Raw genomic sequence first — 24479 nt, forward strand, 5'->3', positions numbered from 1 at the left:
GACCCCGGGAAAGCAAAGCTCACTCCCCCTCTTATGTCACCGAATAGCAAATTAGTTCTCAGAATTCCAGAGGCCGAGCTTTGCTACAGCTAAGACGCCGACGTCACAGAAGGGGAGCCCACGTGACGGTGGCGGAGCAGGCCGTACCATCGTCCAGAGCCTGGGGAGGGAGGGCCACCGCCTGGCCCCTCGAGCCTCGGACGAGAACCTCCAAATCCAAGACACACAGCTTGTGAGAACTTCGCAATATGCCGGAAAATGGAAAAATATTGTGGCTTTGAGGGCTTTTTATGAACCGGAGGAGGCAAAAGTCCCCGAGAGCTGACACCGAGTCCTCCCCTGCCATGTAGCAGTGGTAAAGTCCGCAGCTCAAATTCCGAGAATTGAGCTCTGTTGATTCTTAGAACTGGGGTTCTTAGAAGTGGTGATGCAAGAAGTTTCTAGGAAAGGCCGGACACCAGGTGATTATTGCTGTTGCTGCTGCCGCTGCTGCCGCTGCCGCCGCCGCTGCTGTTGCCGCTGGTGCCGCTGCCGCCGCCGCTGCTCATGATCATTATTTTACCTTTTAATTCTTTTTTTCCGCTCTTGCCAAATGCTTTGGCTCCAAGTTTCCTATGTGTATCTATTGATATAAATGTATATATTTATTTATTCTAGCTGTCAGGTGTTAAAAATAAATGCCGAAGATTAGCCCCACGTCTCTCCCACTCTAGGATATAGATTTTTTTATGTTATTTATTATTTTATTCTTGTTGTCTTTGAGTGAATCGGCCGGTTTGGGGAGGCTTTTGCCACCCTCCCTTGTGTTGTTTTGGTTTTTGAAAAAGAGGTGGAGGAGAGGAAGAAGGGGAGTTAGGGGGCGGCCGGAGCAGAAAGGACGAGACAGTGTTTGGGGGGTGATTCGCGCAAGTCTGGGGGCTGTCTGGCCCTAAACCGCGTAGAGGACGCGCGCTCGCGCTCTCGCTCTCGCTCTTTCTGCTGCCTGCTTGCGTACGGCTTGTGATTTCGCTGGATTCGTGCGGCTGTGTTTTTTCCCCTCTTTTCTAGCTTGCAAACTGCCTTTTTTGCTCCCTTGCTCCAGCCTCCCCTTTCCTCCCTCCCTCCACCTTTCCCTCGCCTCTCCTTCCTTCCCCTCTCCCGTCCGTCTTGGTAACTCCGGGAGGCGATCAGGGAGGCTGCCTGCTCGCTTGCCTCGCTGGCTGCCTTCCACCGGCCTCGGTCCTTTAGATTCCCAGCCTCCGAGCCGAGATTTGGGAGGAAAAATGCAAGCGAACTCCTCGCTGTTGTTTTTTTTTTTTTTTTTTTTTTCCATAAACCCAGATGAAGTATAGTTTCTACTCTTTTCCTTTCAGTGCCGTGCTCTTCCTAACGAGATGAGAGTGTTTTGGTGTCCCTTTCCCCTGCGTTTTGTGGGAGATTTAGCTTGCCTGGGGGCGGGGATGTTGAATACTTTGAAAATTATTCTTTCTCGGTTGCAGTCGAGGGAGTGGAGAACCCCCGCACGCTCCCTCTCCCCATCCTAAGGGTAGCAGGTGATGGCGGGACAGTGATTTGGGGAGTGGGTGGCAAAGGGGTGCGCGTTTGCACCTGCGGTGCTGTTCAGCATGCGGGGACTCCCGGAACCTTCACAGGACAGCCCAGCTGAGCGGGAAGGTGGCGGGATTTCTTGGCGGTCGCGGTGTTTGTATTTTGGATGCTGCGTGATTCTGTGTTAGCTCCCAATGGCTGTGACCCCTCTTTCTTACATTTTATTTTATTTTTTCCATGGTGCAAGCTTTGTAAGATGACAATTGCAGGCCGAAAAGTGGCCGACGTCAGTCTTCATATTCCCAAGGTCCTTGCACTGGGCTAGGGGAAAACAAACAGTCCCAGCCCGCGTTCCTACGTGCAAAACCCGGGAGGAGAGAAGGGCACTTTGTGGTACTGGCCGGGCGATCCGGCGCGGGAGGAGGGGGCACGGGCGCGAAGGGGAGATCTTTGTGAGTGATTTTGCAAAAACGGATTGCGAGGTTGGTTGGATTTGCAACCTGTGGCTCTCCTCGGGGGAGCAGGACTGGGGGAAGGCGGCGGCGGCGGCGGCCGGGGATGGGAGCGGTTAGGGAGTTGGAGCCTCTGAAATCGGCTGCGCTCGAGGGCAGCGGGAGCGAGGGGCCACCCCACTGCCGGATGTAGTAACCGTGGTGAATGTCTTGAGAACTGTGGATTGCGTTGTCTGTATGATGCAGTGTTGTTGGAACTCTGGCGAAAATGGAACTAGTGTTGCAATTATGAGTTTTAAAGCTTCCCCATGGAAAACAAAAACACAACACAACAGACCAAAAAAAAAAAAAGAATAAAAAAAGACCCCTTTTAAAAATGTTGTATTCCCTTCTCTCAGTGGTTAAGATTGGTGGGGGAAGCCTGACAACTGAGAAGGGGGAATGATCCCAACCAGGGTGCTGAAAGTCTAGAGTGGTTACTGACTGTCTCATAGAGCTGGTCATTCCCGCCCCCGCCCCCCCACGCCCTCCCCGGAAACTGATTTAATCTTTTATTTATTTAGTTTTCAATCAGTTTATAGTTTCCAGGAGAAAATCTTGTATTGCTTTACTTTTTCTATTTTTTTAAGTAAAGTGAGTGTCAGTAGATGCATTTTTTTACTGTCCGGAAAAAAAAAAGTGGGGCAGGAGAGAGGGAACCAGGGAAAGGGCTGTTTAGAAATACAGTTTGTGGCTCTAAGGGATGCCACCGGCTTCCTCTAGAAAGACTGCCAGTTTCCCTTTTTCTTTGCAAGGTGTATGTGGTTTTAATAAATAACTTTTAAAAAGAGGGGGACTGGCAAGATTCGTCAGGAGACAGGTATCTATTTTGCTCACTATTTACTACCAAGAGTCTTTGGCACTGGAACAGAACCTCGTAAATCTGCAGCCCAAGTTGAAGTTCATCTGGCCCTAGTCCACACGCTATTCCTGGAGGTAGCAAACATGAGCTCAAAGAGGTGAAATCACATTCTCGCTTAAAATATATACTTTTTAAAAAAAAAAAAGAAGAAGAGCTATTTGTCTCTGGGGGAGGGGAAACGGAAGGAGCACCAGGAGATGGGCATTCCCTTGCTAAAATGTCTGCAGTTGAGTCTTCAGGCCAAAATAAAAACCTGTAGATTGGAAATAATCCCCTCCCCCCACTTATAAATAGAAGTTTCCAATATCCAGCTATTTGGAAGGCTTTCCAATACTGCAGGCCCAAGCATTGGATGGTTTTCAAGGGTCTGTAGACAGTGACAATAAGACTAGAAGCTGTTTGTGAAAGCTGAGCAACTTGAAGGAGAAGGCAGCCAGAGGAAGCTGGAATTCTCCAATTGGCCTTTTTCTCTGTGCTCAGTTTTGAAAGGTTTTTACCCCATGCTTTCTTGAAAAGACTGTCCAATTCATTCTGGGTTTAGTGGACAGGGGTGGGACTCTAAATTCTCGAACTGTTGTTTGCTGGACCTTGAAAAGTTCCAGTTATTGGTTGAGTAAATGGTAGCCATGACTAGATGTCAAAATCCTTCCTTCCCTCTCTCCCCTGCTGGGTAGCCACACTCAACAGCCCATTTGTTGAGAAAAAGTTAAGAGAGTCAGAGGAGATGGTGCGGCAGCGCCACCCCTCGGTGGGTGAAACTCTATGTGCAAAAGTCAAATATTTGAAAAATATTGTGAAACGACCTTAAGAATTTTTTTCTTTAGGAAGGGGAGATAAAAACTAACTTTTTCAAGAAATTTTCAGTTGATCTTTCCAGTAGGAAGTAATAAAGTTGCTTTCCAGTTAGGATGATATCATAATAGGCAAAGAAGTGAGAGTGTCATAATACGACGAGACAGAGAGAGAGAGAGAGAGAGAGAGAGAGAGAGAGAGAGAGAGAGAGAGAGAGAGACAGAGAGACAGAGAGAGACAGAGAGAGAGAGAGAGAGAGAGAGAGAGAGAGAGAGAGAGAGAGAGAGAGAGAGAGAAAGGTTGCCTAGTTGGCTTTAAGTAGGTGAATTCTCCAGGTGGAGGTAGTTCCCTTTCTTGGACTTGGTGTCTCAGAGCACCTGAATTTTGCCTGTCTAACATTGAGATGAAGAGGAGTATTTTGGTGTAAAAAACCATAGTGACTGGAAGTCTTGTAGTTTTTGCTGGCGGTGATGGTGGTATACATGGAAAGGAGAGGAGGGAGGTTTGGGGATGGCGTGGGGCAATGGTAAGCTGCTCTGTAGCTGGGTTTGTAGCCCTGTGGGAGTCAAAATAGTGCGGCGCGTGCCGGTTTCCTGCACTGCGCAACAAGTGGGAATGCCGCCGCAGTGATGCAAGTGAGGGTGCTGTGTTGTGGCAAAGCTGGCCGGTTTCTCCTCGCCCCACTGGAGGCCGAGAGTGGCTCCTCTCGACCCTCCCCTTCTCCTGGTCCGAGATCAGCAGCCCCACGGAAAGACCGTACTCGTCCTTTCTCCCCCCACTCCGGTTTTGCCGAGCTCAGTAAGCCTGGGTGGGACCCCCTTTTCTCCATGGGGATCAGGAGTTTATTCTCGACTCTCTTTGCTGGACGACCAGTGTTCGACAGGGAGCTCTGCTAAATACCGTCAGTGCCATTCTACTTTTGTAAAGACAAGAGCACCCTTTCCCTTCCCAATACATTCAGCATTTCGGGCTGGGAAAAACGAACATCGATACATGAATTCAACTCCAAATTATGTGTTGTGGTTGCTAGAGGCGTGAGCATCGGGAAGAACGGAATTACAGCCAGTCAATTAAATGTTTTCCATCTTTGCCTATGGAGGCAACCCCCACCCCTTAACAGACGGAAAAGGAAAAAAGAAAAAAAAACAGGTTGTGGGTAGTAGCGGGGTGTGGAAGGTTGTGGCCTCGCGGTGATTTTAGGATGGACTGAGTCTGCCACCTAGTGGTAGGTCTTGACCGAGTGCCCCGCCTTCCGCGGTGAGCCGACCGCGTCACCTTCGGGACCCCAAATATCCCGACCAGGTACTAGGACTGACAAGGAGGGCACCCTACAATGAGGATAACATCTGACCTCCAAAGTTTTGGTGAGATGGATGAAAATTAGAAAGCCTCAGTATGCTTGTCCGGTCCACGTTGCTTAGCGGTGAACATCGGCCTCCACTAAGAGAACCATAAAATCACCCGTTTTGATTCACACTATCTCCTTGTCGCTGTGGTCTCTCCCGAGGGGAAGTCAGCAGTGGAGGGATGCCATGGGGGCTGTAGGACATACAGCCCTTCACAGTTGAGGAAACAGGCCTGAGTGGGGCGGGGGCGAGGGGGCTGTTGTTAATCGTGAGTTAGTGACCTAGTCGGGACCAGATTTTCAGCTTTTCGGTTCCAAGTCAATGACTGAAAGTCAAAGGCAAGTTTATCTTCGCTCCTTTGATGTTTGCTGTATCTAAAAGAAAGGGATAACAGAGAGAACCATGATTTCAACTTCTTAGGTCACTATAGTTGGAAACTGTTCTCCAACTGTCTTGGAGGAATTTGTTTAGAAAATATCGCCTAAGATTTTCAGTAACAGACATGAAAAGCCTACTGTTGTTCTGAGGGGTAGGGGACTCAGATCTTGGGGGGGGCGCTTCTCTTAGGGGATGATTCAGGCCCTGTCCCTTGACATGCAGAGATGCACCTTGCTGCACCTCACGCTCACATTTGGATACTAAACTCACTGCCCTCCGCTTCCTTCCAAATTTTGCTTAGTGATTTGGAGAGAAATCAGGTATGTAGGTGGATCATATGAACAGGTAGAGTATAATCCTCATAGAATGTACCATCACAGCTTCATAGCAAAGTTTTCTTTCTCAGAACTCAAAACTTAAGATGGCAAACGCTCGTCCGCCTGCTGGCGGCCCCTAGCGACCGCCAGCGCGTACACCCGCGGGAGACGCTGTAGTCTCCACCACCCTGGTCCGCCGGAATCGAGTTCAGCCTCTCCCACTGCGGGAGCTGTTGGAGGCCGCGTCGGAGAAATGCGCCTCTGTTCGGGCTGGAAACGAATCTGGGGATGTGTTTGAAGAGCGGTCAAGTTTGACTCATCGCTTTCCAAGGACAGTTAGTGCCTTCCATCTTCATTAACGTGAATAAAGACCTTGGCTGACTTCTGTCCAGATCGGATTTTTAAAGGCATTGTTTGCTTGGGGAGATCATGCCGCTCCCCTCCCCCGCCAGCCTTTTTACAAAAGCAGAGCCGGGTCCAGCCAGGATGGCCGAGATATCTTTGCTCCGGGACGTGGTTTGTTGGCATTGTCTGCCTGCCCTTTCTGGAAGGCTGTCGCGAGCTGGGCGCATGGAGAGCGTCCCTTCAGCAGCTCCTCTTCGGATCTTGGTGATAAAACACATCCTTCTATTTTATTGCATTTCCTAGAAGCTTGCAGGCTTGCAAGAGCGCTGTTGGCAGGAAACGTGATATAAATGAAAGTAAGGACGTAATGTACTCGAACACCTCGGTCACCCAAAACGACTGCCGAGGCCACCGCGTTAAAAAAAAAAAAATTCGCTTTCATCTATTGTCGACTCCCCACCCTCCCGTTCCCCAGAGAAGAGTGTCACCCCCCCCTCCCAAGAAAAACAACTCAGCGGTTTGACTCCACTCCCTACCACCGGATCACTGTGGCTGGATCGGAGCAGATCCTTAGTTGAGATGCTGCGGAGAAAGGGAGTGCTCTGGTAGGAGCCCTTATGCGGGGTTCAGTGCAGCAGCTCCAGCCTTATTAAAATTTCTGGTCCCTTCCCCTAAATACTTTGCACTTCCACATTCTCTTTTGGACTTTTCAGCGAGATATTGGAGTTATTAGATTACCAATAATCCAACGGCCGGCCGGGATTGGGCGGAGGTGGGGTGGGGGGGGCAGGACAGAAGGAGTTCTCCATATCCTGAGACTGCCTAAACTAGGTCAATGGGAAGGAGGGGCGGGGCGACTAGGGGTTGTGGTTTCAAGCCTTGATAGAGGGCTCCCTCCAGTGTCAGGCAGCGGTAAAACATGATTAGATTTTTAGCTCCCAGAACTACGGGACTCCTAATTTCCAATAAGTGCATTTATTTGAGTTTTGCTTCCCTTCCTGGATTCTCACCCCATCCCATATTAAATTTCATGTGTATTCCACTATGCGAAGGGATGAGAGAGTCTCAGAGTCGGACTGTATGCGGCTGAAGTGGCCCAGTCTTTATGAACGGACCTTGAGCCCGCCTCCGCCGCCTATGTGATGCGCAGCGCATGGTGTAGCTACCGCCAGTTTTAGGGCCCGGCTGAGACCTTAGAGGCTACGGCCTTCGCACCCGTCCCCCTTTCGCCCCCCATCCCCGGTCCCTGATAGCGCCTCTCTGAGCCCGCTACTGAGACCAAATAGGAGATGGCTCCCAGAGGTTACAATTCCCAGGCAGGCCACGAGAAAGCGAGGCAACCTTGGAGCGCGACCGTGCGCGCCGTGGGGTCGGCGCCCCGGCCTCTGCTGAATCCTGTGTCTAAGGTTTTGGAGAAAATCGAATTCGGAAGTCCCGAAACCGGCCCAGGTTTGGACTGGCAACTCCTGTTCTGAAGATGCAGGGCGGAAACCCAGCCGAGCTGGGTTCCCCTACTTTTCAACGTAGGCGGAAAGGGCCTTTGGGTTTAGTTTTTCCTCCAGCTCGGCTGGGGTGCGCTGGATGGAGACCCTTAGCCCTAGCTAGGGACTCTAATCTTTTTTACCTGGATGCCTCGCCTAACCACCCTCTTAAAAACGGGGGGTTGGGGGCCAAGAAGAAAGAAATGACGCCACAGGCAAACGAACCGGAATCGGGCAACTTGAAGTCACGAAATGAGCCTCGGGTTGGACTCCAAATCCTGGGTTCTAGACCGGTTCTGCTACTAAGTCGTCTGCCTCTCCCCCTTTATAAAGTTGTTGAAGGGAAGGGTTGGGCCGCGTGAGCTCCAAGAGCCCCTGGATACGGTGTGGCCGAGGGATTTAGGGGAAAGTGCGCCCATTCCCAGCGAGCCTCCCCCGGTGCCCCCCACCCCCCGCCCTCCGGTGAATCCCCGGCCGCCCGCGCGGCGCAGGCAGCGATCTTGGCGGCCGTCGGAGGCCGGCAGCTTCCTGGAAAGTTACTTCTCGTTGGAGCCGGCGATAGGCAGAGCGTTCTGTGAAATCCGCTGAGATCGACTACGTTCCGGGAATGAGAGGGCCGTGCCATTCCCCTCACTGCCCACTGCCTTGACGGCGTAACAGGAAAAAAAAAACCAAGAAAGAAAGAAAAAAGAAAGAGAGGCACACACAATGTTAGCTACCGAGGTGCACGAAAAGTTTTATCTGAATGCTGCCAAGTTAAGGGCTGCCACCGTCATACCATAGGGCCTCCGCCGAACCTTACGGGGCTTGGAGGCCGATGGGCCGCGGTGCGAGCACTACGCCCCCGGGGGGGCGGTCCCTGGCAGACAGGTACGGAACCGTGAGGGTGGGCAAATCTGAGCCAGCTTGCTCCGGCGCGCAGGGCTGGAAGCGGCCCGTGTGTGCGAGCGAGATAATGGGCTGCCTAGTGCCCGCCGGATGGAGGAGGGAGGAAAAGGATGGGGTCTTTGTACTGGCTTGCTCTCGCTCTGAACCTCGCCTCTTGCCCTTCTCTAATCGCTCTCTCTCCCTCCCCCCTCCCTCCCTCCCCCCTCTTTCCCATCCCCCCTCCTCCCCCCTTCCCTCCTCTCTCTCTCTCTCTCTCTCTCTCTCTCTCTCTCTCTCTCTCTCTCTCTCTGTGGAGGTCCCTCTGTTTTTCTTCTCGGAATCCTTTAAAGGATCTGCTTTCTCCTCAAGGTGCCTAATTGAAAATCCACAGGGAAAGCACCAAAGAAGAGAAACTGTGTGTGAGGGGGATGGTGGAGAAGTCAACGTTTAACTTTCACTTCGTTACTGCGCCGGGGGCGGGGTTGGGTCAGGTGCCCTTGCATTTGTTAGTTTCTCCTGGACAGCTCTGCTCTCTTGGTGGTTTTTGTGGAATGAGTTTTGTGTGTGCCATTGGTGAGTTGGCTGAAGCTAGCAGACAGGTTTGTCCAGGGCTCGCTGGGGATTAGTTTTGAGATGTTGGGCAAGGGTTATCCCCTAGAGCCTCAGTGTCCTTCCCAGTAAATCAGGGCTATGAGGATCAGATGCAATAATGAACTGGAAAGAGCTGAGTGGTTAGTAAAAACAAAACAAACAAAACAAAACAAAACAAAACAAAAACAAATGCTAGCAGGGCCTCCACAACTGTGGCATCTAGAAGTAGGTCCATTGCCCACATCCACCAGAACCCACATACTCACTATTTGTGGGGCCTCCTTAAGACAGAGGTCGCCTAGGAAGGAGTGGACTTAATAAGGACACTGGTCTTAGCATATGCACTTTTGCTTTTGGCCGATCCAGGCGGAGGTTTAGGGTGAAAAGTGCCCATCCCAGAGCCTGGCTGACAGCAGACCAAAGGGAATTGTTTTGTTTGTTTCAATCCAAATCTGGACTGAGTCACTGCCAATTGTCAAGGTGAAATGGCAAATCTGGGTTTCCTGTGGTTCCAAAAGTGTGTGACTGGAAATCCACAGGCGAGCTGGTAGTTGAAGCTGGCTAAAGGACAACCTTAGGTATTCCAGAAGTGTTTGAGGATCTTTTTCATGGGGGAAAGAGGAGAGGGTTTATAAATAAGCCTCACATGTCTTCAGCATTCTTTTTTAAAGGAGACAATCTGAACTTTGGTGAGCACCAATTTAGCGTATCTTTTTTGCCCATTTTGGGTTAGGTTGGGGAGAGGAGTAAATAGGGTCTTGCGTCTTTTTCTGTCCTCTCCCTTCCCCCATTTTCTGCCCCCTATTCCCACTCACTCACATGCACACACTAACCTTGAAGCCGATGAGATTGAGTGACTGGCACTTGGGACCACAGAGAAATGTCAGAGTGTTTGGTTACAGACTCAAGGAAACCTCTCATTTTAGAGTGCTCATTTGGTAAGACTCAGCAGCCTGGAATGGGGGCAAAGTGTTTGTGTGGGGGAAGGAACTTAAAAATGAGATTCACCCACATCAGGGTGCTGTCTTGCATGTTCTACAGCACGTAGGCTGATTTGGAAAGGGGATAGGAATTTGAGCCAGAAGACCTAGGGCCGGGCCACTCACCATCTATGTAGCCTAACATGACCTCCCTGGCCTCAGGCCCCTTTACCTGGAAAATAGCTCTAAAGGACTATGATTTTTTAAAAGGGGGCGGGGAAGAGAGTTCAGACATTGTTTTTTTTGGGCAGCCCACATACAACCATAAGTGAGAGTCTTACACCTGTACTTTAAATTATTTTGTTTTAGAGAAACCAATTTGGAGAGGGTACATGTTTCATGAGTGTTCCCTGGCCAGTTCTCAGCTAGACCACACAATTAAATCTTTCACCAGCACAGGGAAGCACAAACTTGGAAGTTAGTGGCACTGTATCTGGTCTTAGACCCAGGAGGGAAGGGAGAGGAAACTTTGAAACAGAAGGCAAAGATTCTTAAGAAAAGCATAGATATGCCATCTCAGGTTGTATTCTGTAGTTTCTGTATTCAGTTGTGTTTCAGACAGTCAGGAAGTATTGTCTGGCTGTTTGTCCTGAGCAAGCTACTTGAACCCCAGTCTCAGTTTTGTCACCAGTGAAATTGGGATAAAGATACTGACCCTGTTGGCCTTGTGGAATCATTGTAAGACTTGAAAGATAATGTTTTAGCAGGTTTTGAAAAGTTTGGAGTTTTTAGGCCCCTGAAGGATCATCCTCATTAATATTGAATTTTTTGTTTTCTTTAAATTTTTTTCTCCGTAAACACAAGGGCTACACATTTTTCACTTTGAGAAAGGAAATAAATGTGTATATGTACATGTAATTAATGTATGTAATGTATTCCCAGTACTCAGGGTATAAGCATTATTGCATGGCTTTGGGTGCCTGTTGTTTTCCTAAGAGCCGAGCTGGAAAAATGTTTTCTAGCTTGTGGTAAAACCGCACCAGCTGGCAGCCTGCAGCTATCAAAGTAAAACTAAACACGTGTGTCCTAAAATAAGACTATAGTGGACAATCTTAAATTCATTAAATCAATTTCTGTTTGCTTTTCTTCTCTTCCCTGCAGGTTTTAAGCAAAATTTTGGACTGTGAACCAAGGCATTGGGTAAGTAAATTGAATTATATGCTTTAAAATTTTGTGGACAAAATGTTTCTTTTGAATTTGCCAATGCAAATGTTTGTGTGAACTTTGCCACTTTTCATTAGATGAGATGAAGGATAGCGGTTGTTTTCTCCATCACTCCCAGCCCCTCACCTTTTACCATTGCATTAGACTATCTTAACATTGTTGTGTGATCATTCATTCTCTTGCTCATTTCTTAGTTCAAATTAATGTAGCCACCTACTACCATCTTTCCCCGAAAATAAGACCTAGCTGGACCATCAGCTCTAATGCGTCTCTTGGAGCAAACATTAATATAAGATCCAGTCTTATTTTAATATCATATAAGACTCAATATCATATCATATCATATCATATCATATCATATCATATCATATCATATCAGGTCTTATATTAATCTCTGCTCCAAAAGAGGCATTTAGAGCTGATGGTCCGGCTAGGTCTTATTTTTGGGAAAACACAGTATGCACCAACAATATGCTAGGTGCCTGAGGTACACTGAGATAGTTCTAAAGCCTAATATAGGAGAGACAGATGGTGGCTGGGAAAATGAAACAAGGTACTGATGAGAAAAGCTATGATTTCGGAGCTATACTATGGATCAGGGAGACATATTTAATTGTTACAACCACATAGGTATTACGACTCCCATTTTGGGAAACCAAAGCCCAGAAACATTAAACAGTCTGCTCCAAGTCACAGCTAGCATGCTAACCTTCAAAGCCTGGTTTCTCTACCCTGTCACACACTCACTGCCCCTCAATGCTGGCAGAGTATTTGGTATGTGAGGAAAAAACTCAACAAATATTCATTCCCCTCTCTTTTCCCCTAAAGGACTTTCTATTCCAACTTGCTGGATAAAATTTATTCTCCCCATTTTATTGATGTGAATAATAATGTCCAGAGATGGGCCACGAATCGTTTAAAGACCAAACACAAGGGACCTCAGTTTACATGCTATATGGTAACAGGCTGAACTACCTGCTCTCGCACTCCTGGTAAGCAGGAAACAGGTTCTGGAGGACTAACAGGATTTTCACTCCTTTTTTCAGGTGAAGACAAAATGGCCTCACCGGCTGACAGCTGTATCCAATTCACCCGCCATGCCAGTGATGTTCTTCTCAATCTTAATCGCCTCCGGAGCCGTGACATCTTGACTGATGTTGTCATAGTGGTGAGCCGTGAGCAGTTTAGAGCCCATAAGACAGTCCTCATGGCCTGCAGGTGAGGGGTCTGGAAGGGGAAGATAGATAAATACAAGGGGAGGGATGGTGCTGGCAGTGAGCGAGGCGGAACGTGTGGGCCTTTTGCTGCATTTGGGATCACGTCTCATTTGTCTCCAGACCTCCAGCATATGTCCTGGTGGAATAGGATCCTAGAAAGTGAATGAATGCATGCACGTCTAGAGAAGAAAGAGTTTCTGTTCTGTGGGAATAGAGGGAGAAGACATCATACACTATCTCAAGAAAGGATATTTTGGGACAAACAGTGAGAATAACTTCGGTTCACCAGTGAAAAGTTAAAAAGTGAAAGAGTTTTAAGATATTTTAAGGAAGTTAATTTGAAATCGTTTGCTCTTTTGTTCTGTAACTGTATTTTATTTTATACTGTGGCTATATTTCCATGGGTGTTTCAGAATATATGAAAGTTAATGAAAACGAGCCTGCTATTATTTCTTCATGTTTGTGAAGGATTTTAAGTGTTCAAAGAAATTTTATATTACATCATCTCCCTGGATATTCACAGTGGCCTGCATTATGGATGGCATGATTATGTCCATTTTATAGATGATAAAATGAAGACACTCATAGATGAGCCAATATAGAGTTAGGGATCTCTATTGCTAGTAGAGAACTTATTCAACATCTACAACAGCACCTGTTTTTTAGTAGTGGAAAAAACAAAGGTTTATAGACATCCAAAATTAATAGCTCATGCTAACCAATTGCTGAGTATGTGCCAGGCATCATTGTATATCCTTTACATTTTCATTCTTGCCACAACCCTAAGGTAGACACTGTTGTTCGTACTTTGCAGATAAAGAAACCAAGGTCCAGAGAAGTTAAGTATCTTACCCTATGTTGCATAGTTACTTATTGGTTGAAGTGGGGCTCCCTTCTGGTAACATGCTTAGAAAGAGTAGAATTGAGATGACAACCAACCCAGAATTCTAGCTTCTAACTGACTGCTCTTTCCTTTGCCAGACAACATGGAGGCAGGACATGAAGTTGGACTTGGGTCTTCTAGGGATATTGACCTTGTGATAATCTATGGGCTTTTAGAGAAAATCAGTAGAATGTAGATGTAGGCATCATTTTATTTATTTGTCATCAATACGCAACGTGGTTCTAAAAAGAAAATACAATAGGATTTTTAAAATAAGGATAATGTGAGGAAACAACAAGGGAAATGCTTATCCCAAAGATAGAGACTAAAATAGTTACTGCAAATGAGTGCTAAATTTAACTCTGGTCATCTGTACAGTTAAAACTAAAAGAGAAAAAAAGATTCTGGGACTTTGAGAAAATCACTTAACCTCTCTGATCTTAGTTCCCCCATTTGTAAAGGGGAAGAATGACGGAATCTACCTTGCAAGGTTGTAAAGAACACAGGATAATGTATGTAAAGTGCTTAATGACTCACTGGCGTTTAGTAAGCTCTTTGTAAGTGACAGCTGTTATTAATTGCCATGGAAGTTCTGGAACGAGGCCCAGAGAAGAGGGCCTGTACATGATGTTGACTGTAATTGATGACACAGTCTATATGTCAGCTGTAGTGAGACATTTGTTCGTTTTGCAGTGGCTTATTCTACAGCATCTTCACAGACCAGTTGAAATGCAACCTTAATGTGATCAATTTGGATCCGGAGATCAACCCGGAGGGGTTCTGCATCCTCCTAGACTTCATGTACACATCTCGCCTCAATCTGCGGGAGGGCAACATCATGGCCGTGATGGCTACAGCTATGTACCTGCAGATGGAACATGTTGTGGACACTTGCCGGAAATTTATCAAGGCCAGGTGAGCCGCCACCCTAATGGAAGTCTTGGAGGTGGAAGGAATCAGAAACCCTCGATAATGCATGCATACAGAAAAAAATAATCCTCTATAATGTGTCACAACCTGCATTTCCGGTGTTTTTGCACACTTCCGCCCTTTTTAACTCTTGCACTCCAGGCCAACTGGACTCCTTACTGCTCTCCAGATATGTGTTGTGCCTCCCCACCTCTTGCTTTCTTCCATTCACTTGATATGCCCTTTCCTCCAACCCATTCTGCAAGGCCAAGCTTGATGCCAGCTCCTCTATAGATGTTACAATTATCACTCAGCTCTTTCCTCAGCTCATCCTCTGTGTTCCAAAGCCTTTTGCCTGTCCTTTAGACCTTCCTTGTATTTCATCTATTTGCATATATGTTTTAGTTCTCCTTTAGACTTCTATTTTAACTATTTACATATGTGCCTTAGTTCCTCTACCAAACTGTGGGCTGCTTTACTCATCGTTTATGTCGCCCAGCTCCCACTAGAGGGGACATATATTGTCTTAAATTGAGTTACTGGGGCTAACCCCCTACTCAAGGACTGGTAAGACATGACCATCATTCAAAGTTGAGGAATCTGAGAGCCAAAGAAGTGAAGAGCTTTGCTAAGTGGAACAGAAACTCAGGGCTTGACTTCTTTAAAACCATCTGACTCGCTGCTCTGAGGTGATTGCATCCCTTCTTAAACAAAAGGTTCTCCATTCTCTGTTTGAACACCTCCAGGAGTGAGTATGTCAGTGTTCCCGGAGCCATGCAGTCTACCTTGGACAGTTAGATAGCTCCTTTTTATGGCAAGTTAAAATGGCCCCCTTAACCTTCACTCATTGGTCCTAGCTCTGTTAAATGTGATCACGTTGAGTTGGCCTGTTTTTCACCCAGGTAATGTCCCTTCAAGTACATGCAGCTAGAGCTCCTTGTCTCCTGTGGGTGATAATGGTGGCTAGATCATCACCGTCATCATTTATGAGTGCTTTCTAGCTGGAAACCAGGTCAGGCTGCTTCAGAGTCAGGGCTTCCTGCACTAGCAATGCTGCCTGTTCTCCAAAGTACCCTTCCCCACCACTACAGTCAGCATTTAGGGCGAGTCCTTTCTTTGACAGGGTATCAGTTTGTCTGTGACGTTCTGAACGTCTGGCAGCAACATTGTATACATTCTTCCCTCCCTGAGCCTCAGTTTCCATTTGTATAAAATGGAGTCCATAATACCTGACTTCCCATCCATGGAGGATTTTGTGTGAGTGAAATGAGATAAGGGCTGTGAAAGCTTTACATTCTATAATAATCCAAAGAATTACAGATTCAAACACACACACACACACACACACACACACACACATATGTATACATATATATGTATGTATATATGTATGTTTGAATTTGTATATACATATAAGTATGTGTGTGTATATATACATTACACATATATACATATAAATGTGTTTTATATATATACATATAAATGTGTATGTATGACTTAAATGTACAAGATCATGTCTAAACAGGCACAGCCTGTGTGGATAACTCTCTTCCTTTTCTGGGCCTTGTTTCCCAACTGTGGGCTAGATTGCTAGACATCTAACATAAATGCCTTGTAACGGCAAGTGTTTCCCTGCTCCAGAACCGTGTCTCCTGTGTCTAGCTGGCCCAAGCACAACTGTGGTTGCATAGATCAGTGACCCTTAGAAGGTGGTCTGTTTCATCATTCTAATTTGGAGGCCGCCGGTGTCTTCTCTTTTCTTTCCTGCAGTGAAGCAGAGATGGTTCCCGCCATCAAGCCTCCCCGTGAAGAGTTCCTGAACAGTCGGATGCTCATGCCCCAAGACATCATGGCCTATCGGGGGCGTGAGGTGGTGGAGAACAACCTGCCGCTGAGGAACGCCCCTGGGTGTGAGAGCAGGGCCTTCGCCCCCAGCCTGTACAGCGGCCTCTCCACACCACCAGCCTCGTACCCCGTGTACAGCCACCTCCCCGTCAGCAGCTTTCTCTTCTCCGATGAGGAGCTGCGGGATGCCCGGATGCCTGTTGCCAACCCCTTCCCTAAGGAGCGGGCTCTTTCCTGCGACAGTGCCAGGCCAATGCCTGGGGAGTACAGCCGGCCGACCATGGAGATATCCCCCAGTATGTGCCACAACAACATCTACTCACCCAAGGAGGCAGCACCAGAGGACACACGGAGTGACATGCACTACAGTGTGGCCGAGGGCCCCAAGCCTGCTGCCCCCTCGGCCCGGAATGTCCCATACTTCACCTGTGACAAGGCTGGCAAGGAAGAAGAGAGGCCCTCCTCGGAGGATGAGATTGCCCTGCATTTTGAGCCCCCCAATGCGCCTCTAAACCGGAAGGGTCTGGTGAGTCCACAGAGCCCCCAGAAGTCCGACTGCCAGCCCAACTCGCCCACGGAGTCCTGCAGCAGCAAGAATGCCTGCATCCTCCAGACCTCTGGCTCCCCTCCAGCCAAGAGTCCCACCGACCCCAAAGCCTGCAACTGGAAGAAATACAAGTTCATTGTGCTCAACAGCCTCAACCAGAATGCCAAACCAGAGGGGCCTGAGCAGGCCGAGCTGGGCCGCCTTTCCCCTCGAGCCTACACTGCTCCATCAGCCTGCCAGCCACCCATGGAGCCTGAGAACCTTGACCTCCAGTCTCCAACTAAGCTCAGCGCCAACGGGGAGGACTCTACCATCCCACAGGCCAGCCGGCTCAATAACATCGTCAACAGGTGATTTCAGAGGCATTCCAGACCTGGGGTCAGGGGTTACCTGGGCAGTGTGCTGAGGTCATTTCTTTTGATGGACGCAGGGGCTGTGTTCTTTTTTTTTTTTTTTGCCTGAAATGCTGAGCTCATTAGAGGCGTGGGTTAAGTGCCTAATGATTGAATTGACCTAAGCAAGGAAGGATATTAAATACGCTTCAGTATGTTTTTTCATAGCAAGAGAGAGAATTCCTTTCTATGGTAGAAAAGCATTCCCTGAATCCCAAAGGCAGCTCCCATTGTCCTAGTATGATAGGGGGATCCTCATACTTGCCTTGCACTGAGGAAGGCTTCAGAGTGCAATACTGCATGGAAGAAACTGGATCTGGGATGGGGTTTGGGCCAGTTTGACCCCATCGGTGATCTCTATGTGTGTGCTGTTGGGGGTAGATTTGAGGATTACTCTGCAGCCCCAGCCCCAGAAGGGCAAATGGGCTCCCTGAGCACAGGAAGGAGGGGATGGCACAGAGGCTGGCAGACTGCTCCTCTCTGCTCCAGATGCTGAGGCTTCCCTCCTGCCCACAGGTCCCTGACAGGCTCACCTCGCAGCAGCAGTGAGAGCCATTCGCCGCTCTACCTACATCCCCCCAAATGCACATCCTGTGGCTCTCAGTCCCCGCAGCACGCGGAGATGTGCCTCCACACCGCGGGCCCCACGTTCCCAGAGGAGATGGGAGAGACCCAGTCTGAGTACTCGGATTCCAGCTGTGGTGAGTTCCTTCCCCTCCATCCCGTGGCCAGGCCTCCATCTCTGCTCCATGGGGTTTGTGCTTCCATTTTACTTACACTGTTATTACCGATTGGGAGAAGCTCCCGATTGGAAGTCCATTGGCACTTAAAATCACCAGCCAATTGCCCCATTTTTGACTGCTTAGGCGGACCAAAGCCGGGGATGGGATATTAGAGTTAATCTGGGGTAAAAGAGAATGACTGAATAGAATTTTCAGCTTCATTCCAGCAGAGGTAGCTTGTGGGGCTGGCTGTAACTTCCAGAGCTTTCTCAGCCCCTCTGGACCCAAAAGTCTGATGCGGGATCTGTGCAAATGTTAGTTCACCCTGCTAGGCTGTCCATTCTGTAAGAAGAAGCATAGGAACTGATCCATTCCTGCATTTCCCATAGGTCCTGGTGAGTCTCTAGAACAAAGGGGGTCCTCAGTGAATGTTTGCTGAATTAGATTATTGAACTGAATAATTAAATTGCAGTTTCTGGAAAGTCTGTGATTGGCATCCCTGATGTTTATGAGATGAAAAAGTTTTCATCTTCCCACAGCTCTGGCTGTAGTAATAAAGCCCAGTAATACTGAATTAGGTTGAGCCACTATGACATATGTAAACAAAAAAAAAAAGTAGTTATTTACACAGAGGTTTGGCAGAGGGTTGTAGAGCTGTAGTTGGGAGGGTAGGGGCTGTCTCTGACTGTCCCCCTGGCCATTGCCTTTGTTCTGCACTCTGGTTCCTTCTCTCTGGGTCTCTGTTTCTACTCCCACCATCGTCTTTGGTCTACCAATCTTGCAGAAGTGTTTGGGAGACATGAAATCCAGATCGGGGCAAGGGTGACCATGTTTGTCATTAATCCGCCTTCAGTGACTTCAAAGTATCATTGAATTTGATTTATATCTTACATTCCTATAATGCTTTGTGTTAGATCCTGTCCTGTGAAGTAGGTAGGATAGGGGTTTATTATCCTGATTTTGGAGATAGAGACACAGACAGAGGCTCAGGGACATGAAGGGTCTTGCCAAGGCCCCTATGTATGAATGCAAATAAAACTATGAACTGATAAGAAGCGTCAGTTCTCAGTGCTCTCCAGAGAAGGAAGAGGCCTGCTGAGCTTTCCTCAACCTAGTGCAGGCCATAGGGGTACCTGTTGGTTTGAGCTTCCCTTCTGCACCTTAATATTCAAATCTGTTTCCTTTCTCCTTCATGACTGAGACTCTAAATGCTGAGAAAATAAAATCCCCATAGGCCCTGTGTCCTGGGTTTCTGGGAATGTTGGGCGGGCAGGGGCACTGGGGGTAGCCACAGAGGAGAGGGGCCTTGGAGCCCCACCTCCCTTCCTTGTGCTGATGCTGGTGTCCCCTCCCACCCTCTGACAGAGAATGGGGCCTTCTTCTGCAATGAGTGTGACTGCCGCTTCTCTGAAGAGGCCTCACTCAAGAGGCACACGCTGCAGACCCACAGTGACAAACCCTACAAGTGTGACCGCTGCCAGGCCTCCTTCCGCTACAAGGGCAACCTCGCCAGCCACAAGACCGTCCATACGGGTATGGCCCTGCCTCACCTCACCTGAACTCACCAGGGTTACCAGGATCAGAAAGGGGAGAGGATCCCAGGGAAAGTAACGTGGGGCCTTGCCACCTGGTGGGGTGAGGCAGGGAACAGGCTTCATCCTGGCCTGAATGAGGGGCCTCGCCCTGTCATGTATTGCTGAGTGACTTGTGCACTCCCTGTATCCTTTGTCTTTTCCTGAGATGCTCTGTCCTGCTTCTCTACCTATGCTGGTGTCAGAAGTGTTAATCCCACTGTAGAGGGGGAGAAACTAAGGCTGAGAGAGGCAAGGTAGATTTTGGTTTTTGTAAAGCCAGAAAAAAACTAAAAGCCTCTTGATTTCCTCTAAGGGCTTATTCCTTATCAACTCACATTCCTTTACCAGGTAGCTTCTAATAACCTGATTGTTGTCCAAAGTTGACTCTCTCTTGGTATTTTAAATGGGTCTTTTATCCCAGAAACTTTCCATGAGGGAAGGCACAGCCCTTCTATTGGTTTCCTCTGTCTGAGCGTCTACTCCAACTCAGGCCCCACCTCTGTTGCAAATGGAATCCAGCTGTAGTTGCCACAAGCGGAAAAGCATGTTTGTTCTAAAAAAGAGAAATCAGAGCAGCCTGATTATATCTCCCGTGTGAGTGGGTTGACTATTCAATCAGTCTTATCTAAGCAAAGAGCTAAAAGAGCTTTCCCAGGTCATCTAAATTTGCCCCTCAGGTTCTAAAGAGGGAAACTGAGGCCCAGAGAAGGAGGGTGACTTGTCTAAGTCCCACAGACCCTGCTCTCTCCCTGTTCTACGCTTGGCATTGTTTCTACTCCCCCATGCTTCTTGACTGCGATCAAAGAGTGCTGATGTCTGTATGTGGGGCGGGGTGGGGGGAAGGCAAGGAGGCAGGGCCCTGGATCCTCTCTTTGACATCTTCCAAGGGAAAGAAAGTCGAAGTGGCTCCGGGAAGGGCAGCTTGCTTTGAAATCCCAGGGCCAGGGTCTGTGGTGACCTCCATTAAATATGGCTTTACGTTTCCACTTTCTCTCTGTAATAGGTGAGAAACCCTATCGTTGTAACATCTGTGGGGCCCAGTTCAACCGGCCAGCCAACCTGAAAACACACACTCGAATCCATTCTGGAGAGAAGCCCTACAAATGCGAAACCTGTGGAGCCAGATTTGTACAGGTGAGCAGGGTGCTTGAGGAAAGGATCCCTCAACCTTGGCATGCTGATGAGTGGCTGACAGGGAGTCTGCAGTTCACCCAGACAGAGCCTTTCACACTTTGCTCTTCCATTCAGGTGGCCCACCTCCGTGCCCACGTGCTCATCCACACTGGCGAGAAGCCCTATCCATGTGAAATCTGTGGCACTCGTTTCCGGCACCTTCAGACTCTGAAAAGCCACCTGCGAATCCACACAGGAGAGAAACCTTACCATGTACGGAAACCTTTGTGGCTACTGGCTGGCCTGGGAGGGGCAGGGAGGTGGGAGAGTGGGGCAGCAGAACTGTTTGCTCCAATTTCAAGCACACAGTGGGATGTTCACTAAAGTAATTGTCATAAGACCTGGATTTGGGCCTGATTTTCAAAGACACCCTGCTTGACCTTGGCCTGGGTCTCAGTTTGCTCATCTTTAAAATGGGGATATTGGGCTAGGTGATCTGGGCCTTAGGAAGGAGGTCTGGACTATGCATACATAGATTGTGGAGTCATTTAGTCATTCCACAAATACTTATTGAGTGCTTGCAACATACTCCTATACTGGGCTTGATGTCTACTTAAGAGGAGCTAAGGAGTTTGAGAAGGAACAGTCATAGGAGTAGGAGGAGAATCTGAAGAATGTGGTGATATAGAGAAAAAAAAAAAAAAAAAAGAAGAGGTCATTTCAAGAAAGAGCAGGTGGCCAGCAGCAAGAGGCCATGAGCAGTGGGTGGAATTATAGTGTTCTAGAGCAGGGACTTGGCAAACTAAGGCTGGTGGGCTAACTTTTCATCATCCCGTAAGCTAACAATGGTTTTTATATTTTTAAATATCTAAAAAAAACCCCAAAAGAATAATATTTTGTGGTATGTACAAATTATATAAAATTTAAATTAAGAGTTTTATTGGAAGACAGCCATGCTTCTTTATGTATTTTCTGTGGGTGCTTTCACATTATAATAACAGAGTTTAGTTGTGTCAGAGAATATAAAATATTTTACAAAGGTTAAAATTTTACTGTCTGGTTCTTTAAAGAAATAGCTTGCTGATCTCTGTGGTAGAGTGGAAGATATTGGCCAGGCAACGGAGTTATCTGACTTCTTATTCTGACTTTGATACTGGCCCTTTTGGGGGCCGTGGTCAAGCCCTGACCCTCTCATTGGGCCCAGTTTTCTTTCTCTATAAAATGGTGAGGATGCTATAGATAAACAGCATTTAAATTGTGCTCCTTCAGTCACTGAGGTTCTGTGGTACCGCAGGGCAGAACTGGACTGAGACTGGAGCCTCATTTACCTTCCCAGTTTCCATTTAATTTGAAAAGAGAGTCCCCCTTGCTTATAATGTGGAAACCACGTTAGGGATGATGCTGGTAATGATGGGCACAACAATGAATAAATGAGTGGTTATTAACCCAGATCACAAATGTTCACCTATAAAATGTAGTTATGTTCATTTGCTTGTTTGTCAGTCCTTGAGTGAATATCTTGTTACTTCCTGTTTGTTCTTGGGCACCTTAGTATCCTCTCAGTACCTTAATTTACTCACCTGTAAAAGGAGCCGGATAATAGGACCTACCTCATGGAGTTGTTGTATTAAGTTAACAAATTTGCAAAAATGTTCAGAGTGGTGCTTGGCACATAGTAAGGGTGCAATAAATATGTGCTATTATAATTATTCTCTAGAAGACCAGATGCACAAGATGTCAGAGTTAAGAGTGATCTGCAGAGTATATCAGCTCAGTCGCTTACGAAGGGAAAGCCAAGGCCCAGAGAGAAATGACGCACTTAGGACATACAGCAGTGGGTGGCATGGGCCCTATGTCTCCTGAGACCGGGTTCTTTCTAGTCACGTCCCATCCATTCTAATTTTAATTTTTGTAAATTTATTTCAATTTTTACTTTAAAACATATTCTCTGTTTGAACGTATTTTATTACACCTTTTATTTGAGAATAGTTTTAAATTTATATTAAAGTTGCAAAGGCGGTAGAGAGTTCCCATATGCACCTAGTTTCTTGTTTTAAACATCTTACGTTAGTAGAATACATTTTTCACAGCGAATACATTTTTCACAGCGAATGAACCCACGCTGACATGTTATTATAAACTAAAGTCCATACTTTATTTGGATATTCTTAGTTTTTTACCTAATTGTCCTTTTTCTGTTTCAGGATTGTATATAGATTACCCCATTATCCATTTTACTTTTCAGTAACTTTTCCACTAAAACTATTACCATCCATTTATTGAATTAAAGTGAGAAAACAGCTCTACTTGCAAATGCCTTATTAGCTTATCTAAGGTGTACATTCTAAGAGGGACTATAACTCCATTTTTAAAAGTGTATCTTAGACTCGAGAATTTTCATGAATTCAGATTGTTCTAGTCCATTTGTCCAAATGTGTTTAGATTTAATGCATAATTGCCTCAGAGGTATATTCTACTCGATACTAGAAAGATGATAAAATTTATTAAGCAGTGGTCGGTGCCCTGAAAGCATTCCCCACCTGATAAGACAAGGCTAGAACTCTTTCAGAGGTTCAAAGGAAACAGGGATTATCATCATCCCGAAGAGATTCAAAAAAGCCTTGATAATCAGAGTTTGCATCTGAACTGCATTTTTGGATGAGACTTGAACTTGTGGAGTTAAGGCCGGAAATACAGCTCAAGCAGGGGAAAAGCATGAGCAACACTATGGAGAGCCTGGGAGGGACATTTGTACAAAGCATGCTGGTCCCTTTGTAGGAGCTAGGATTCGGATGGGCTCCTAGCCTGGCCATCCAGAAGGAAGAGCTGCCCAATTACTCAAAGGGGGAATGTCCTTCTCTGGGTCTCTGAATAGTGACACGTTTCTTGGGTTGATGACCTTTAACAGTTTGCCTCTGGTTTTCCTTCAGTGCGAGAAGTGTAACCTGCATTTCCGTCACAAAAGCCAGCTGCGTCTTCACTTGCGCCAGAAGCATGGCGCCATCACCAACACCAAGGTGCAATACCGTGTGTCCGCCACTGACCTGCCCCCGGAGCTTCCCAAAGCCTGCTGAAGCATGGAATGTTGATGCTGTCTATTCGAGCCCCTTCTCAGAATCTACCCAAAGGATACTGTAACACTTTACAATGTTCATCCCATGATGTAGTGCCTCTTTCATCCACTAGTGCAAATCATAGCTGGGCATGGGGGGGGGTGGGGGGAGGGGTGTGGGGAATGGGAGCCAAGGCAGCTCCCCTTCCCCCACTGCCGTAAAACATTAAGAAAATAATATTGCTTCTCCTATGTGTAAGGCGAACCATGTCAGCAAAAAGCAAAATCATTTTATATATCAAAGTGGGGGAGTATGCAAAAGTTCTGACTTGACTTAGTCTGCAAAATGAGGAATGTACATGTCTTGTGGGAACAGATGTTTCTTTTGTATGTAAATGTGCTTTCTTTTAAAAGAAGAGACTTCAGTATGTTATCAAAGAGAGGGCTTTAATTTTTTTAACCAAAGGTGAAGGAATATATGGCAGAGTTGTAAATATATAAATATATATATATATATAAAATAAATATATATAAACCTAAAAAAGATATATTAAAAATATAAAACTGTGTTAAAGGCTCGATTTTGTATCTGCAGGCAGACACGGATCTGAGAATCTTTATTGAGAAAGAGCACTTAAGAGAATATTTTAAGTATTGCATCTGTATAAGTAAGAAAATATTTTGTCTAAAATGCCTCAGTGTATTTGTATTTTTTTGCAAGTGAAGGTTTACAATTTATAAAGTGTGTATTAAAAAAAAAAGAACAAAAAAAGTTGCGGAAGGAAAAATGTGTAGTTTTGTTCTAGTTTCCGGTTTGTATATACCTATACAACGTGTCCTACGGTGCCTTTTTCATGGAAGTTTTCAATGATGGACGAGTGTGCCATCCCTTTCTGAAGTGTAGGCAGACACAGGGACTTGAAGTTGTCACTAACTAAGCTCTCTTTGGGAATGTTTGTCTCATCCATCACATTCTGCGTCATGCTTGTGTTATAACTACTCCGGAGACAGGGTTTGGCTGTGTCTAAACTGCATTACTGCGTTGTAAAATATAGCTGTACAAATACAAGAATAAAATGTTGAA

General features: G+C 46.8%; 1 protein-coding gene across 2 annotated transcripts; it reads left to right on the top strand.

Annotated features, from left to right (window-relative positions):
* The first annotated feature begins 343 nt into the window (after positions 1 to 343).
* Positions 344 to 23894, top strand: BCL6 (BCL6 transcription repressor). 2 transcript variants are annotated; one of them, XM_081030265.1, is made up of 10 exons: positions 344 to 461; positions 11079 to 11117; positions 12188 to 12359; positions 13935 to 14156; positions 15921 to 16892; positions 17451 to 17635; positions 19022 to 19189; positions 20234 to 20364; positions 20479 to 20616; positions 23274 to 23894. In XM_081030265.1, the coding sequence occupies exons 3-10, from the start codon at positions 12199 to 12201 to the stop codon at positions 23415 to 23417; spliced, it is 2121 nt and encodes a 706-aa protein (XP_080886391.1). In that variant the 5' UTR covers positions 344 to 461; positions 11079 to 11117; positions 12188 to 12198; the 3' UTR covers positions 23418 to 23894. The 2 variants fall into 2 exon arrangements, with proteins under 2 accessions (XP_080886391.1, XP_080886392.1); XM_081030266.1 differs by lacking the exon at positions 344 to 461 and adding an exon at positions 9806 to 9935 and having other exon boundaries at positions 23274 to 23670.
* The last annotated feature ends 585 nt before the right edge of the window (positions 23895 to 24479 follow it).

This window comes from Rhinolophus hipposideros (assembly GCF_964194185.1).
Source record: "Rhinolophus hipposideros genome assembly, chromosome: 2".
Taxonomy (NCBI): domain Eukaryota; kingdom Metazoa; phylum Chordata; class Mammalia; order Chiroptera; family Rhinolophidae; genus Rhinolophus; species Rhinolophus hipposideros.